The sequence below is a fragment of the Notolabrus celidotus genome, chromosome 1 (assembly GCF_009762535.1).
Source record: "Notolabrus celidotus isolate fNotCel1 chromosome 1, fNotCel1.pri, whole genome shotgun sequence".
In the NCBI taxonomy this organism is placed as follows: Eukaryota; Metazoa; Chordata; class Actinopteri; order Labriformes; family Labridae; genus Notolabrus; species Notolabrus celidotus.
The window spans coordinates 41,812,929-41,831,646 of record NC_048272.1 but is presented as its reverse complement, the minus strand read 5'-3'; the positions used below and the strand labels follow the sequence as shown (position 1 = coordinate 41,831,646).

Genomic DNA, 18,718 nt, shown 5'->3' with positions numbered 1-18,718 from the left:
GGGAAATACAGGAATTGTATTTGTATTTTAGAGGCATTAAGTCAAGTAATAGTTAAAGTTTTATTTTTTGTTACTTTTACATGTGTGGTGTGCAGTATTTCAAACACCAAAGGCAATATTCTGTGTAGCAGTTGATTGTGTATTCTGATTTGTAGTTTCATTTATTTTTCAGAAAATGGCACAACAATCTCCAGAGAAAATTCCAAAAAGTTCTGACCCTGAGGAGGCAGAGCTGAGGAGAAACTGCCAGTTATTCTGTGTAAGACTGGTGGTGAAAGGATTGACATGTATAGATTGAAATGTGAAAAAAATGTTGTGAGGGATCATTTTTAATCTATTTGTATTTTGAATCATTTATACATTTTATTATTGAAGATACATCTTAAACGTTACAGCTGTTACAACATAAGTAGGTATTAAATGTATAATGGGTATTTGATTTAAGTACTTTTCTGTGATTGATATTTTTTTTTAAAGTATTTACTGATGTATTATTTTGTTGTTATTTCAGTACCAGTGCTTGGATGAGGCCATTCCAAGGCCTGTTTTATATGAGAAGGCCTTGGAATGGTCTCAGCAGGCAGTCGTGGACCTGCTGAGAGCCCGCAGGCAGAGGAGGGCAGCAGAGGCCAAAATCATTGACAGGGATCTCCTCATATCAAAACTGAAGAGGGACCTGGCCTCCTCTCAGGAACAAATAGAGAGCCTGACGGCCAATTTGTCAATGATGGGAGATGGTGAGTAATTGTTTGAGCTTATTTTCTTGGGTCATGAGAATAAGGATGTGATATAACAATAATAATGAAGAGGTCATCACATAGTCTTTTTCTTGAAACATGATAAATAAAAAGTGAATACAAGTAGTGCTTTGGAATAACATGTCAGGTGTTTTTTCTTTTTAAATCAGTATACATTTTGAGCATTACAGTGATGTATTTGATCCAGTAGTTGAAGTAAGTGTTCACATACAGTGGCTATCATTTTTTCACTGTGGTTGTTGGTTTGAGTTTTGGCCATGACCATTTGTTACATGTTTTCCCCTGCTTTGTAATATCTTGAATGTCTTGCAAATGTAAACTTTTATCAACATTTTTAGATAAATGGTTTTCATATTAACATGTCAATATTAACAGTTAATTTTCAATTATTGTGACATTCTGGGTATTGGTCCTCCTTCAAAGAAAAAAATGATGAATGTGTTTTAAAATATTGTTTAAAGTTGTCCATTTAGAGAGTATATTGATTTATTTTTTAATAGTGTATTGACAGTTGCAAATCTGCTTTTAGTAGGGCATCACTTTAGAGTCCCCTGGTATTAGTAAAAGATATTAAACTGAATTAGAGTAAAGTAAGTGTTTACAAATTCAAAATCTTGATATTGAAATGGATATAATGATAACAAGAAAAGAGTTAAGTATAAATTTGAATAAGTTTATGTTTTTCTTTTTGATAGAAGTATTTGATTTTCTTGCTGTATTAGGTCCTAGTGTGTGATAGATTGATTATGAATGAATGTGCATTGAAAATATTTATGTTTTTGTGTTTTCAGACTTTGACCTAGAGTCAGAACTGGTGGAGCAGGTGGAGCAGGCGGAGCAGGCAGAGCAGGCAGAGCAGGCAGAGGAGGCAGAGGAAATAATGGAGGCAGAGTGATTGTTTTTTTTTTTTCAAGGGATTGTTGTTTTTGTTCATCGACATGTTCATGTTTTGTTTGTTTTTTGTTAAAAGGTTTTTTTTTGTTTGTCTATTTCAATTATTATGTTAAATTTACAATAAAAAAGTGTTAATTCTATGTTGGTTGTCTGTCCTTTTTTATTTTAAAGGAATTGTAATGTACGTTATTCAAATTGAAGGGTGAGAGTAGGTCATATTTGCCAACATTTAAGGTAGAAAATATTGGAGTGTTGAGCATAGAAGTAAATCACTTACATCAGATTTGACATTTTTTAAGCCTTTGAATAATGAAATTATGTTTCTGAATTTTTTTATGCATTGAAATTATGTATCAGAATTTTTGAGAGGGGCTCAGCAGTAGATCTCCACTCTCAGCCTGTTAATGGCTCCTCCAACTTTAAGCTGAAGCTACCCTTCATCGTAGGACGGAAGTGATGTACATCTAATCCTCCTTTGCGGTGCCATCCGTCTGACAGGCTCCTCCACCTCCAGTTCCTCCTCTATCCTCGGACAGAAACCATTGGTTTTTTAATTCTCATTTGAACAGGGTACAGCACTATTTGAATGATAAGGGAATGCACAGAACGTTCACAATAATTGCACATGATAAAATATGCCTTCCTGTCATAAAACAACGTCTTGACTGTTTAGATAAAGCACAAGAGAAATTAGCTTTGAACTTTATGAAGCTTCATGTTAATCACCATCATATAAAAAATAACTGATGTATTTTGATCGAGCAGAGAGACACCCTTCAACGACAGGTCACAGTCTGAGAGCTATACACCATAAAGTAAGACGTGACTTCCTGTGGCCAGTAGGGGGCGCTATAACATATAGGTGAATATTTGCATATAGAGATGTTCAGGCTGGGGCACTTGTGCAAAAAAAACTCACTCTGCCACACCCACAGCCATTGACTTAGGAAGATTTCTTTGACAAATGTTCATCTCCAATGAGACTACTTTATGCTGAGCGATGAAGGAGTTGATTGGAGAAAAACTCTAGGACATGTAATTTTCTGACACTATTCATATGAGCAAATGTTTATAGAGATGAGTTAATGCAGGAACTGGGATAGACATGTTTAATTTCTGTTTTGTGTTATTATTATTATTATTATTTATATATTTTTAATAGTTATTATTTTTTATAGTGGCACAAATGCATATATCATTGTACATCAATGAAACCACAGCGTACACAATACTGTATTTCATGCCCTAATTTCCTATTATATGATAATACTAATCACACTTTTGTCATTTTGTCAATAAGTCCAATTCTTTTCAGAAATAAAAGGTATTATTTTATTTCGGGTGTTTTATTTTGACATTTTCCTCATCAAGTTTCGAGTTTCCTGTTTCTGTTTCCTCTCAGGAGCTTCACCAAATGAATGTCTGTGTAACAGACTTCAGGTGAGGGAGCCTATCAGCTTGCTCGTTTTATTTTGCTGCGTGAGCAGCGCCGGTATATAAAACAGCGTCACGTCTCTGACCGGTCATCCTTTACAGGACCTACAGCTGCGTGTTTCAGAGCGAGCCTGATGGTGCGTTCACACCAAACGCAATTTTGTCGCGTCGCGCGAGCAACTCCCATGGAAAGTCAATGTGTAGACGCAAATTCGCGCCGGGCGACGCGTTTGAAGCGATACGCGACTAGATTGATGCGAATTTAAGTGAGTACGAGGATTTTATCAAGTAAATCTTAAGAGTTATTTCTATCAGTGTAGGCTGCCTCCCCTCTGCTGCCTCCCCTCACTTCCCACTCCCCTTTTAAATTCTCAATACATTTACATTTTCTTTTGACTGTTTTTGTCTCACTTCAGTTATTGAACCTGTGTTGCCTTTTATTTTTATTTTTTAAAGTGTTTGTTTATTTCCTGGGGTGAAATTCCCCAGGTGGCGTTGACGGATCAGTTACATTCTTCTTTCTTTCTTTTATGTCAAACTCTTAGTGCCGCCCCCCTCCACCTTGCCACACCATTATTTAAGAATTTACAGTGGAATGCAACGCAGATTTAACTTTTACTTCAGTATTACCATTTTGAAATACTTCCAGTATTTTCCGGAGATGAATGGCAGGCAGTATGTCGACAATATCTTCCTTTGTAACATATTTCAGGTCTTCTATGGATTCCAATCCACAGCTTTTTATCTTGTATATTAATTCCTGTTGGATGTCTTTAGAAATGGTTGGCAAAGCTCTGAGGATGATAATCCTCAGCTCTTCATCCACTGCACTGATTGCACTACAGTGAGGGGGAAGAATGGTGAAGAACTATTAGTGCCATGTCACAAATTGTGTACTTGGGGAGAGGGTAATGATCTAGTAGGTCCCCCTGATTACCACAGTAGTAACAGCTCCTGATTGGTGTGAGGGAATAAACACCTACATCATGCAGACACAAAGCCATATGCTTTTCTGTGATGAAATATACTGCTGAATTATTGTGGATCAGTATAGTGATAATCTTGCCAACCTCAAGTCCATCCTCACCCTTGCCAATAACAACATACATGTTTTTTTTTGTATTTTGTTCCTTTTACAGCTACTTCATGAGCAATCAGAATATTTGTGGATTGAAAATAATAACTTCTGACCGAATCCTTGATGCCATCATTGTAGTCCTCTTTAAAAACTCAGTTGTTTTTTCTACAACGATTGTAGGTGGGAAAAGATTGCCAGTACCAAGATATGTTTGCAGAAGCTGATACTTGAGTACACATTTCTGAAGTTATGCAGTTTTATTGCACATTGTTTGAAGCATGTGTGCTTACTTTCAAACCTCAAAGTCCACAAACCAACAAGTGGCCCAAACTCGCAAATAAACGCCACAATATGTCTTAGCTGTAAAACTAGTTGCCATATCTCATTTTCAGAGAGAGGTAACCTTTTCTCCAATCAATACAGGCAATAGTCTCAGGAACCACCAGTTCTGTACAGCATGGCCACTCAGTCTATCTCTTCCTGGGGTTACCTCACAGGGTTTGTGTTTTGTATTGTTACCTAGATATTTGAACTGATTGATTCTGTGATTCAGTTCAAGGTAAGTAAACTGTTTGTCAACAGTGAAAGACGGTGGACATACATAGCAAGATCCAAGGCAACAACACCTTCAAACAAATCCTGCCCAAGACAAGGAGGAAGCCCAGGCTGGCATACATGAAAGCAAGACAGGTTGTTGAACAATGAGTCCAATTTGATACCTCCACTATGAACTGTATCTTCACTGAGGTTCTGAACATGCTCTTTGTATGACTCTGCTGTGCGAGTGTTGCCTCTGGAGAGAGGATCTGCCTGAAAAGCATCTCTTTCAATTTCACAGTAGCGACAGAAGTACTTGCCACTGAAATTTTCCAGAAAGCCTCCAATGTTGTGCAAGCCCAGGTTGTCTCCAGCAATGCCTTGCAAAATCCCTTTGCATTTCTGTCCATTAGGTAAGACAACCCCATTGGTATCAAGGTCTTTTCAGTCAGAAAGATGTTTTAAATCTTTGAAACCCGTCCTCCACCCGTACAGCACAGCCTCCTTGTGCATGCTAACTGTTAGACAACTTTCTTCGTAAAGCGCTCCGCATTAATCCTCGGCTGGTTTCACAGTTTGAGTGATAAAATACTCACTGGGCACTAAAGCGCTTTAATTCCAGCGTCTCTTGGAAACACAGAAATTCAAACTTTTGCTCCAGTCATAATTAACTTCATTTTCAAAAGTTATCTTGCATTACAAAGACGCCCTGATTCTTGCTGACCATTTCATTGACCATTACAGACAGACAGCCAATCGGCGCCATTTTTTTTTCAGGATTGGGGTAATGGCAGCGGTTTTGAAGGATGTAGGGACAGTTCCAGTGGTGAGAGAGGAGTGGATGATGGCAGAGATGAGGGGGACCAGGGAGGGGAGGGAGCTTTAACAAGTTGTGTGGGGAGGGGGTCCAGTTGACAGGTGGATGGCTTGGATTTCTGGACGAGTTCTGTGATTTCAGAGAGAGTGGGGAGCTGGAAGGAGGAGAATAGTGTGTGGATGCGTGAAAGTCGGCTGAGATGCTGAGGTGGGGGTGAAAGCCAAGGTGCTGGTGGAGATTCTTGATTTTTGAGTTGAAGAAGGACGTAATGGAGTTGCAGAAGGAGGTTGTGTACAAGTGAGCGGGGAGAGAGTCCTTGGGTTGGGTGATATTGTTAAGCAGAGAGAATAGTGACTTGGTGTTTCCATTATTTGCGGTGATTAAACTGGAGTAGTGGTGGGTTTTGGTGCTGGCGATGGAGTCCTTGTAACATTATATGTGGTTATTGTACAACCGAATCCAGGTCCTGTTTTGAATATTATTGATACACCCAATGATTTTAGGGGTAGATCTGGTCTTGGTATCATTCATTTAAATGTTCGAAGCCTGCTCCCAAAATTAGATTTAGTTAAAATCTGGATTCAGGCAACTGACACTGATATTCTGGTTCTGTCTGAAACATGGCTTAAGAAGGCTGTTTCAGATAGAGATATCTCCATTAAAGGATACAACGTCTTTCGTTGTGATCGTCCTAGGAAAGGTGGAGGCATCGCTATCTATATTAAAAACAAGTATCACGCCTCCATGTTATCCTCTGTGTCTCTCAGCAGGCAGTTCGAACTTCTTGCCCTGAAGCTTGAATTCTGTCAGGGTCAGTCTCTTACAGTCGTAGGATGCTACAGACCACCCTCAGCCTGCAATGAGGCATTTGCCTCCCTCTCCAAGTGTATCGATGGGTTAAATTCAAGTGAGCTACTCCTGGTTGGGGACCTGAATTGTGACTGGTTGACCCCATCATCAGACAGCCTCAAAATTGTCTGTGATTCGCTAAACCTAACACAATTAATTAATAGTCCGACTCGGCCAAACACTAAACAACCCACAAGATCCTCCCTTCTTGACCGAATATTAACAAATGCCCCCATAAGTACACTGATATTGTCGTTTTTGCAAATGACTTGAGCGATCATTGTGCTATTGCAGCTATTAGAGGCACCAAACTCCCAAAGAGTAAGCCTCGACTGCTGGTCAAACGAGATTTTAAACATTTCCATGAGCAGGCTTTCCTGCATGATGTAGCTCATTGTGATTGGACCAGAGTTTCTCTCTTTCATGATGTAGAGATGGCCTGGAACTATTTTTATGATGGATTGTTGGGCTTAATTGACAAACATGCTCCTTTTCGTAGATTCAGGGTGAAAGGAAGAAACAATCCTTGGTTTACCCCTTTGATCGTCAATCTTCTTAAAGAAAGGGATGACGCTTGGTCCAGGGCAAGAAAGTCTAAAACAGAGGGAGACAATCTCTCCTTTCGACAGCTAAGAAACAAGTGTACTTCCCTAATTAAGAGAGCCAAATCAGATTATTATCTTTCTGAAACTACTAAAAATCTAAACGACCCAAAGAAGTTCTGGAAAGTTGTAAAGTCCTCTTCTGGTCATGTGTCCACCAGTGATCTTCCAGACTCCTTAGTTAAAGACTCTTGTACCCTGACTGATAAAACAGCCATGCTAAATTATTTCAATGAACACTTTACTACGGCAGGCTTCCTGTTTGATTCTTTACACCCTGATATGACTAATAGTCAAACAGTCATTCCAGCATCTCAGGATATCAGTAGACTCAGTCATAGTCTTTTTCATTTTATGCCGGTGTCTTCCATCGAGGCCCAAAGAGCATTAAAGAAGTTGGACTCTAAGAAAGCAGCTGGTCCTGATAAACTCTGTCCGTTCTTTATCAAACTAGCTGCTGATTTTATTGCTGAGCCACTGTCGCAAATTTTCAATTTGAGTCTGGTTAGTAATGAGATCCCTAAAGTCTGGAAAGCTGCGTTTGTCGTTCCCCTGTTAAAGGGAGGCGACCCCTCAGATGTAAATAATTACAGGCCGATCTCTAAACTGTGTCCTGGCAAAGGTGTTTGAAAGGATAATCAGCGACCAGTTAAAGGACTTTCTAGACCTAAATAATATTTTATCCAAATATCAATCTGGTTTTAGAAAACAACACAGCACTATTACAGCGGCACTTAAGGTTTTAAATGATGTAACGGAGGCTGTTGACAGTAAAAAACACTGTATAGCTCTGTTTATTGATTTGTCAAAGGCATTTGACACAGTGGACCATGGATTACTGATTAATGCCCTCCAACACATTGGCATATCAAATGGTGCAGCATCCTGGTTTGCCAATTACCTGTCAAACAGAACCCAGTGTGTACAGGTGGCTGGAGCCAGCTCTTCTTCCTCTTTAGAGCTCTTAAAGGGCGTGCCCCAAGGTTCCGTTTTAGGACCTATTTTATTCTCAATTTATGTAAATGACCTGTGCGATAACTTGTCAAATGCCTGGTATCACTTGTATGCTGATGATACCATTATTTACTGTTGTTCGTCATTAATTACTCAAGCTTTTGAGTTTTTACAGTCTGCCTTTGATATTATTCAGTCTCGTCTGCTGAAACTAAAACTGGTCCTGAATGCAGACAAAACCAAACTGATGCTTTTTTCTACTTCAAATGAGTCCAAAGGAAACGTCCCCTCGATCGTAACCTCACAAGGGAAACCCATAGAGCTTGTCGCTAATTACAAATACTTGGGTTTTATTCTCGATAGGGAGCTTTCATTTAAAACTCATATATCCAGCCTGGTCTCCAAACTTAGGGTGAAACTAGGTTTCCTTTACAGGAATAAATCCTGTTTCTCCCTCAGAGCGAGGAAACTTTTAGTGTCTGCAACATTCTTGCCTCTTATTGATTATGGTGATGTCTTGTACTTGGGAGCCTCGGCTATATGTTTGTTGTCTTTAAATAGTGTATATCACTGCGCGCTGAGGTTTGTCACAGGTTGCAAACGCCTCACTCACCACTGTGAGCTTTATGTCAGAGCCGACTGGCCATCCCTGAGTGTGCGCAGGCAAACACATTGGCTTCATCTAATTTACAAATGTCTACTTGGCTTGGTCCCAATGTATTTATGTGTTTATCTTCAGAGATCAGGAAGTCACTATGCCTTGCGCTCCTGCGACACTCTGCGGATGTGTGTTCCCCGTGTTCGGACAGAGTTCGGTAAGAGAGCGTTCAGTTTTGCTGCTCCTACTGCTTGGAATAAACTCCAGAAGGACTTGAATCTGTCGGATCTCATCTCTCTGGACACCTTTAAGTCTATCTTAAATGAAAGACAGACCCCAGAACAGTGCCTGTGTTTTTAAATGCTGTTTTGTAATCATAAACTGCACTTTACTTGAAAATAAGTTGCACTTTTAAATTATTATTGTTTGCTTCTACATACTGTCTGCATATATGTTCCATGTTGTTGAGTTGTGCCATTTATTCTGACGTGTGCTGCTGACCTCTTGGCCAGGTCGCCCTTGAAAATGAGGTCTTGATCTCAATGGGACTTATCGGGTTAAATAAAGGTTAAAAAATATATATATAAAAAAAATAGTAGCAACAGCTCAACTCGTGTGTGTGTATTTGCATGTGGGTGGCTTCATATTTTGGGTCACAGTACCCCAAATATACCATAAAACTGTACAAGAAAGTGTTCCTACTTTATATTAAGTCACTGCAACAAAAGCATTGATTAACAGGGCAAATGTTTTTACCTTTATAAAGTATGTATTAAAACTCTTACATAGTTTAATTAGTGTTAGTATATTAACAGGTATTAAAAGGACACTGGAATTATTGGCATTGCTGTTCAAACAGAACATTTCTGAATCATCTAACATTATTTTATTTGGTTAAAACCCCCAGTGCACCAAAACACTACCATCTCACAATGCATGTTCTTGGGCTCCTGACTACTGCCACCTCCTTGGAGGTACTTGATGGGTTGGTAGAAAGTACAGCAGTCTTGTTTTCTAGTCCATCAAGTGGGGAAAATGTTGAAAAACATTTTCAAAACCTTCAGTTGTGGCTGCAGAGAGCTACCTTACCAGTGGAGGAGTCTGACAAGTCAGAAAAAAGCACTGAAGACTTAAAGGTAAATGCTTTTTGAGGTAGTGATAGTACAGTTATATTTGTATTTCTAATTATGCATAATAAAAATGAATGCAGCTATGATTTAATGCATTGTATTTTAGAATAACTGCTCAATGCATTAGTTAAGATACAACAACACTTAAATTTGATATTACACCTTATTTATTTTGTTAATTACACTCACTGAAAATACTGACATGATCAGTGTGTAGAAAAGGCTCCAAAGTTATGTTAAATCCTGTTTGATTTCAGTTCTGTTTAAGTTATACTTTCACTTTCAATGTGGGAGGGGCTTCCCCAGCTAGTGTTTGACTGTGAGTGAGTGAGGCCATGCGGTGATGAGAGCTGGTGCAGTGACAGACAAGTGACAAGAAGCTGGATGTGCGTGAATGAAAGAGTGAGTATTAATCTAAAGGATAATTGTAATAAGAGAGTTGATTTCATTTGATGTTGCACTGTAAACTGTGATTGAGTCCCCGTTTAGAGTGTAGATGTTCTCCATGTGTTAATTTCGTAGATTTGCAGACTCTCTTGCTAAGCTAAGCTATGGTATAAAGAAGTGTGCCATATTGCTTTACATATTTAAGACATATTTGTTGTCCCTTTTTCTTTGTAGAAAACCACACACCCACACAGTCACACGAAGTAAAACCCAAATCAACCAACTTCCAACTCTCTGTGTTTTTCGTGCTCTCGGGCATTTGGCCTTAAGTGGTGTTCTGGCCGACACCCCTGTGTGAACCTGGTAATACTACACGAACTAGTGTCCAGACGGAGTTATCAACATTATCTCCACTACACTGTGTCTAACGTGTTAAGTTTAAGTCTGTTTGTCATTTTGTTTTTGTTTTTTCCATTCATAATATGATGTCAGAATTTGCAATATTATTGTTATTATCCATCATAGAGAACAAATTGATACCACATTGTCTATTGTTTTCTGTGTATTAGCTCTCTGAGACTTAACAATTCCAAACAAACCACTAATGAAATTTCATTCTTGAATTTAGGAAACAATCAAGGGATCAAACAACTTTGCAAAACTTTACTGCAAAGTTGTAACAACAGCCCCGCTGGACGTCACTGGTGAGCCTCATGTCTTTTATTGTGAAGGACTTGTGGCTCACATGACAACCTACCTTCTGCCCTACACAGCCATGTGGAGCGGGATAATGCTTGGTAAGTAGTATTTAAAAAAGCAGAACATCTCTTTTCAGCATTACCAAAATGACATGCATGTCTCATGAAAAATTAATAAGAGATCAATAATCATTCCAATACTTAGGGAACCTTGGACGACATGGAAAAGGAAAGGCGTACAAAGAGAGCACACGCATACATGATGCCCTGAGAAAGCTCACAAGACAAGTAATTGGAATGTTTGATTCCCAAGTGTACTTTTATATTATTCTTATAGTGCTTTACTGTTTCTTAAGATTACAAATAACTCTGAAAGTGTAATTATCTTCCCAGAACATTACACAGGACAACAACACTCAGGGAATAATGGAGAAGAGCCAGTGAGACCTGAAACATATACGTTTCAGTCAGTTCCCACAGGCTCACAAGACTGGACCATTTTGTGGTCCAGTACCAGAAGTCCCACAACGCCCTCCTATTTGAGTTTGAGGACTCCAACAGAGTGCAAAAACAGAAGGTTTGAACATTTAATTTATAATATCATAAAAGATGTAATGACTATTTTTTAGATTTTTGTAGAATTTTGTAATCATTCCTTAACATCAATCCTCTGGAGTCTCATCATGACATAAAATAAACTTGACAGCATGTTTATTTTTTAAGTGTAAGGCTATAATATTCATGTATTATTCTAATTGAACAAAAAAGGTGAGTTTTTGTCAGAATGTTAAATCAAACATATAGCTGAAAATGTTTAAAGATGTTCAGATGTTGAGAAAAGGACTACGTACTTTCAGCAAATTGTCTTTGTATCGCCCCCTCACATCTGTGCATCAGTGCTCTACAAATATTTGCCACCTTCCATATTAACACCCTGGCCAAATTTGAAATGACCAGGGTGAAAAGTGAAATGTAGGATATGAAGTCAGGAAATGCAAAACATTTTTCACAACCAGAATCTAGCCAATGACTAATCAAGAAAGTAATGTTTCACCTATACAGGGTTTTAGTTTGAGTTTTTTGATACAATGGAACATGGTAAAAAAAAGGTTACAAAAAATGTCAATGACACTTTATTTTCTTCTATCCCACTCCTTTTTTTGGTCCATGTGTGCTCCAATACTCACACTAAATGAATAAATCTATTAATAAATGTTGTTTCTTCATGTAGAAATACAAAGTTGGAGTTGAGAAATGGAAGGAACACCAGTAGAGGAAACAGGGACGATATGTTAGAGCTATAAGAAAGCCGTTCCCCTTCAGAAGATCTGATAAGAAGGTATACCATCAATGAAAGAGTTTGAACACAACAGTGCCTTTTCTAGAGAATGTCTCTAAAATGTCTTGGCAGGAGAAATGGTGTCATATTTTTTGTGTTGATTTATCGCCACAGCTTTTAAATATGAAATCCTAATGTTTGTATATGAATGTGTGTTATGGTTGCTTATTTTAAATGTGAATAGATTCTCAGCTTCTCGTCAGTAATGCACAGTTAAGATGTAGAAGATTTTACATGGGATATTCTGGGAAAGATTCATCGTGTATTATGTTTGTTATATTCATGCTATGCTCACCTGTTAAGCACAAGAATAATGTTTTGCTTGTTACAGCTTATCACTAAGAATGAATAGTTTAAAAATATATATATATATTGTTTGCTGTCTCTCTGAAGTAATTGTGGAAGCTTAAAAAGTGTCAAGAATTTAGAAGAACATATTTAAGAAATTGTTTTTTATAAGTTATGATACTGATATTATAAATTTAAAATGCAGTGTTCAAATTTCTATTTTACAGTAAAAACACAATGACCATGAAAGCATTACAGCATTTGGAAATGATTGTGTTTAATTTTACAATTAAAACACTATTACTGTGACCAAAAATACAATACTTTAATAGTACACTGTAACAAATTGCTGTGAAAATACAGCAAATTTGATACGGTAACATAGCATTCTTCATATATACCACTGACTACTGTAAATCTCCATGCCTGTGAGGAAAAAAATACTAACGGTAAGCTACTGTGCAATCTTACGGTTTAATACAGTATTTTTTGAAGAGAAAGAATTGAAGAAGAGAATTCCCATAGGAAAATAAATTTAGAGAGGAGATCTCAAAAGTGTTTCATTTCTGTCTCCTAGACAACAATGAGATCTGTTTGAAAGCAAAATGAGACTATAGCTTATGTCTCCTGTTTCTCATTATTGCCTCCAGAAAAAAAGTTTCAAAGTGTCTCAGCTTAGTCTCCCTTTCAGTTCAAAAGGAGATCTGGTCTAAATCTGAAATGATTCTCAGGTATTCCTCAAGTGTTGTGACTCCTTTTGAGCTCAGGTGGAGAAATCAGGGAGCTCTCTCAAATGTCTCAATCTAACCTCATCCATTTGTTTTTGTCAGACTCAGTTTTTGTGTCTCAAGTTGAGCTCAGATGGAGCAAAGAAAGAGCCTGAGCTCATCTTTTCATCAACATTTATAGTGCCCTGCAAAATTAAGATTTCAATGTAATTGTCCACAAACTTACAATTCTCATTAAAACATTTGAACCACTTGAAAGATCAGATATTTAGATGTGAAATGATCTCTTCTTTGACTTCACAGTCTGGTCCTTCCTTTACAAGTCTGTTATGAACAAAACAACTTCACAAAGATTTAGTGGATTTGAGAGAAATTAAAAAAGATAGAGATTTCATACCAGGTATGACAGACCATTTATTTAAAATATGGGCCGCAAAAAGGGCTGACCAGATTTATCCAGATTGTTACAATTCAAGAGATTGATTGGCAGAAGTGCTGGTCGCCTAGTGGTCTAAGCGGCTCACATACAGAGGCTACAGTCCTCGTTGCAGGGGTTGCCGGTTCGATTCCTGGCCAGTCGACCATTTCCTGCATGTCTTCCCCCGCTCACTACTCCCCACATTTCCTGTCTCTCTTCAGCTGTCCTGTCAAATAAAGACAAAAAGCCCCAAAATATATTTAAAAAAAGAGAAGAAAATGAGCCATTGATGAGATCTCTCATTTAAGTCTCAAATAAGACTCATGTCATGGTCTCAACTATTTCTCCTAGTGAATTTTAGGAGAAACGAATGAGAACAATTTGAAACTTAAATGAGGCTGAAGTGAGAATCTCAATTTGGTCTCCGGAGACTTAGAAGAGAAAGCCTTGAGCAGGAACATTTCCCTCTGGGTTTTCATCCGGAGTCGTTGACAGAGCCACCTGCTGCTTTCTTCCTCCTCCATCCAGCTCTTAACAAGGTAATTAGAATATTATCAACGTTATAGTGTTATCCTGTTGTGTTGTTTTATTGAATTTACATTGTATTGACTGTTATTATGCCAAAATGATATAAGCCTAACAAAGTCAAAAGTACAGCTTGACGTTACTGTGCGTGTAACCCGCATGTTGCAGTGAACGTTATCCCACATTATTAGCACCAGACTTGAACTGATTAGACCTCTTCTTTGTCGTCCGTATTTTCCATGCATGTCTCTCCCCCCTCAGCCATTTCGACGCCAACTAGCTCCATGTGCTTTACTGTCTCAGCTGTTAGCGTGCGGGCAGTGAATGGGCAGATAGGAAAGGCTTTACCTGATTGGCCAAATACATTGTCATGCATAGGGTGAATGCATGGCACATGGAGTGTAATTTATCGCCTTTTGAGCAGTCATTTGCAGTATATCTATTGCGAATGTTGATATTGCGATGACAGTAAATTTGCAATATATATTGTGCAGCCTGAATCTCCATGCATCGTAATAATTCTATCATCAATAGCATTAACTATACACACATTGATATAGTATATCAAGCAGTCAGACAAACAAAAACTCTCTGTAGCATTGCATTTCTACGTTTGAGAAACACAAGAGCTGCACACCTGACTTGCTGCAGGTAAATGAGGTATGCAGCAAATATTGTATCATTCTTAGCTTCTCCCGCTCGCTATCATCAACACACAGTCACTTGCTCACTGGGTGCGGTGTGATTGACTGGGGTCACCACGCCTTCTCTCTGCCCAGAAACATCCCGAATCAACCAAAACACCAACATACAGGCAGAGGAGGAGGTTTGGGCAGACACAGACACTGACACATAGATAAGAGGCCCAGAGATGAACATTGAGCAGGATTATTCCCACAAAAGTTGACATTTTATTTTTTAGACTAATATGGCCTTTAAGATGTATCATGTACAATAGCTCTCTGTCACAGCACCCCAAATTGAATTCAGGCCTGGTCTGATGTTCCTCTTTTTCATCCTTTTTGTCTTCATGCTATCCTCTTCTAGAAGACATTCTCATTTAAAAATGTTGTGTTTTGCAGGCCGTAAGTCGTCATATTCGTCGCCTGAAGCATCTCAGAGCACACCATGATGCCTGTGAGAGACGCTATAACAAAGCGCACACAGACCGGTCAAAAATCAATGAGGACACCAAGTTGGTTTTACACAACAACCAGAACACAATGGTAAGTTAAAAAGCAAATTTTACATACATAACATAATGTTATAGGAGTGAGATAACTATTTCCTTGAGGCCTGATAACACCTGGTATGTTGACCGAATGATTTCACCATGAGTGTCCTTGATTCAGGTTTAGTTCAGCTGGTATAGTACACACTCCATGAAAAGAAGCGGAGTCCTCAACTCATCAGCCCCAGATGTAACTCCAGCCCTTGCTCTTTTGCTGCATGTCATCCCCACCTTCTCTACGCTGCTGTTCTTTGAAATCCAATTCTACATCACTATTCAAACACAAATATGTTCTGGGCCAAAGTGAAAGATAGCCAACAGTGATCGAAGGAAGCAATTAGGTGTCACGTTATCTTTAATTCTCTCTTTTCTGGTACATCAGCCAGTTCTTACTGAAGACAAAGCGTTCATTCTGAAGATCTGGACGCTGCTGCCTTTAACCCTGAAAGTGTTAAATAAAGCACCTTATGAGATTTGAACTATAAACAAACTGTCAGATTTTCCAAATCCGTGCCATCCTCCACTCTCATTTATCACTCCCACTCTTGCAGTCCTTTGACCACTCACTCTGCCCGACCCTGAAAAATAGCAAAAATGGATCTTTTGATAAAGAGGGAACGTTGCAGAGCACTGTAATAACCCAAATCTGAGTAAATGATGTTATCCCAGACATGCATCTTTAATGGGTGAATGAGGGAAAAGAAAAGCGCGGGATGAAAATTCCTCTTAAGCAATCAGCTAAGGAGTTGTAGAGTGATGTTCTGAGTGAATTACCTCCCTCTTTCACATTGTCAACATCATGATGTGACTACTAAGCGCATCGAGACTAAAAATAAAATCGTGCTGCCCTGCTAAAAAATCATTCTCTTACCATAAAGGTAGACTGATATATTTTCACCAAAGATACAGTCATAAGTCCTCAACACAACAAGATGCCTAAACAGTAATCTGTTCTGGCAGAAAACTGCCACAGTGATATTTAGTGCTTCTAATTTTTCTTCTTGTCCCCCCCAACAGAAAGCTGATGAGTGTTCAAGTGACAGTGATGATACCATTGACCCCACGCCACCTGATGTAGACAAGGACAGTGAGGACAGGGACAAGGATGGCGTACCTGAGCTGCAAAGAACTGAGAGTGTTTTTGGAGGTTTAACTGCCATGGCTTTTGTCAGTTTACTCCATGATACTCCTACCACCGATAAAATGGATAATGATACATTTTTTGGGCTTATTACTTTACAGGTGATCTGTGTAGTTTTAGTGGAGAAATGTACAGAAAGTGTACAGATTCTGTGGTGTATGTTCATGACTACACACAAACTGTCCTCAGAGGAAAATTTGGTTTTTGAAGATAAAAAATGTGTATTATTTTTAATTTGATTTGGCAGTATACATTAAAAACCCTGGCAATCATAGGGTCAAGGTCATATATGTACTGAACTCATCATCCCCCTCAGCACCACCTCTGAACAAAGCCTTTAAAAATGCCTTCTGTCTGTACATTTCTGATGTAAAAATAATTAGAATTAGACATTTTACCTAAGAATCAAAACTTCAAAACACTAAACTATTTTCATCTTTTTAGCTGACCAGAAAAATGCTGGGGATCAAAGACTTTTCTCTGCCAAGTTCTGGGAGCAGTGAAGAGTTGTATGTTCCTGATTCTGCTGACGAAACTGATGACGAATGTTCAGAAGAAGAAGGAGACAGTTCTGAAGTCGAACAGCACAAGTACAAGAAAAGAAAAGCCAAGAAAAAGCATTCAACAAACACTCAGGCAGTCCAACCACACAAACGACAACGTAAGACACATAGAGAATCCTCCTCCAATGACAGCTCTGACGTGACAGTGATGATGCTGCAGAAAAAACCGAATGGTGACAGACTGTACAATAAAAAGTATCACTGTGTGTTTTGCTTAAAGGCTTACAATAAAATTGCCCGCCATTTGGAATCTAAACACAGAGACAAACAGGAGGTGGCAAGAGCAATGACATATCCAAAGGGGTCAAAAGAGAGAAGAATACAGCTCAGCTTACTGAGAAACCAAGGGAATCGTCTACACAATACTAAGGTGCTGAGAGAAGGAAAAGGAGTGTTAGTTCCCAGTCAGCAGTCCAGCACTGATGTTGCAGCCAGAGATTACATGCACTGTATAAACTGTGAAGCTTACCTCAAGAGGAAAACACTGTGGAGGCATATGCAGAGATGTCAACTTCGCAAGAAGATTGAGGGATTAAAGCCTGGAAAAACCAGAGTCCAGGCTCTTTGTCAATATGCTCAGCCAGTGCCAGCAGATGTTAATGAACGCTTTTGGAAAATGGTGCTAAACATGCACATGGATGAGGTTACTAATGCTGTTCGCAAAGAGAAAAACATTCTGAAATTTGGAGAACACCTCTTCAGCAAACATGGACACGATGCAACCAAACACGAATATATCAGACAGAAGATGAGGGAGGCAGGGCCACTTGTTGTGCAAGGACACAAACATGGGAAGTTGAAGCAGTTATCAGACTTTTTTGTACCAGCTAATTTCCCTCATGTGATACGGGCCGTTAAGGACGTAGCGGGCTTGAATGAGGAGACGAACACATACAAAACACCTTCTCTGGCGCTTAAGTTAGGCCACAACCTCAAAAAGATTGCAAGCATCATCGAATGTGAAGCCATGATTGCAGGTGAAGAGGATGTCGTCCACAATGTTCAAATGTTCAAACAAATATGTGACACAAAATGGAATGAGTGTGTGTCAGCACAGGCCTTAAGAAATCTGGATGAAGCAAAATGGAATGCCCCACAGCTTCTTCCATTTGCTGAGGATGTAAAAAAGATGCATCAGTATCCCGAAAGACAAAGACAGGACTCCAAAGAAAAACTTGACCACAAACCAACGAAGAAGGACTGGGCAGAACTTGCAAGAATAACCCTCTGTGAGATTATTCTGTTCAACCGCAGAAGAGAGGGAGAAGTATCGAAGATGCCATTGAATGCTTTTACATTGAGAGACACCTCATCCACTCATCCTGATATTGAGTTGTCTCTGTCTGAGCTGAAGAGGAAGCTGTGCAAACACCTCCAGAGGATAGAAATAAGGGGAAAACGAGGACGAAAGGTCCCCATCCTTCTCACGCCTGATGTGCTTGCTTCTATGGAGTTACTCGTCAAGACTCGTCGCACCTGTGAAGTCCCTGATGAAAACCAGTTCATGTTTGGCACTCTCCTACTTCAGAGGATCAGATGTTATTCGTCAGGTAGCTCGCAGTTGTGGGGCAAACCACCCAGAAGCTTTGTCTTCCACCAAGTTAAGGAAGCACTTGGCAACCATGTCCAAAATTCTTAACCTGAAGGACAACGAGATGGATGACCTCGCTGAGTTCCTGGGCCATGACATAAGGGTGCATCGCCAGTATTATAGACTTCCGGAGGGCACGTTACAGCTCGCAAAAATCA

The 18,718-nt window shown here is 39.1% G+C and overlaps 2 protein-coding genes and 1 long non-coding RNA gene across 3 annotated transcripts in view; 2 read left to right on the top strand and 1 right to left on the bottom strand.

Annotated features, from left to right (window-relative positions):
• LOC117821670 overlaps nucleotides 1-18,718 on the bottom strand; it is a 393,061-nt gene that overhangs the window by 139,378 nt on the left and 234,965 nt on the right. The window lies entirely within an intron of this gene.
• Nucleotides 9,934-11,022, top strand: LOC117822560. Its single transcript, XR_004633211.1, has 4 exons — nucleotides 9,934-10,053; nucleotides 10,273-10,401; nucleotides 10,667-10,835; nucleotides 10,942-11,022. It is a non-coding gene; the product is annotated as an uncharacterized LOC117822560 (long non-coding RNA).
• Nucleotides 14,963-18,255, top strand: LOC117813860. The gene is made up of 5 exons (XM_034684940.1): nucleotides 14,963-14,983; nucleotides 15,117-15,260; nucleotides 16,283-16,408; nucleotides 16,851-17,946; nucleotides 18,224-18,255. Exons 1-5 carry the CDS (start codon nucleotides 14,963-14,965, stop codon nucleotides 18,253-18,255), a joined length of 1,419 nt encoding a protein of 472 aa, XP_034540831.1.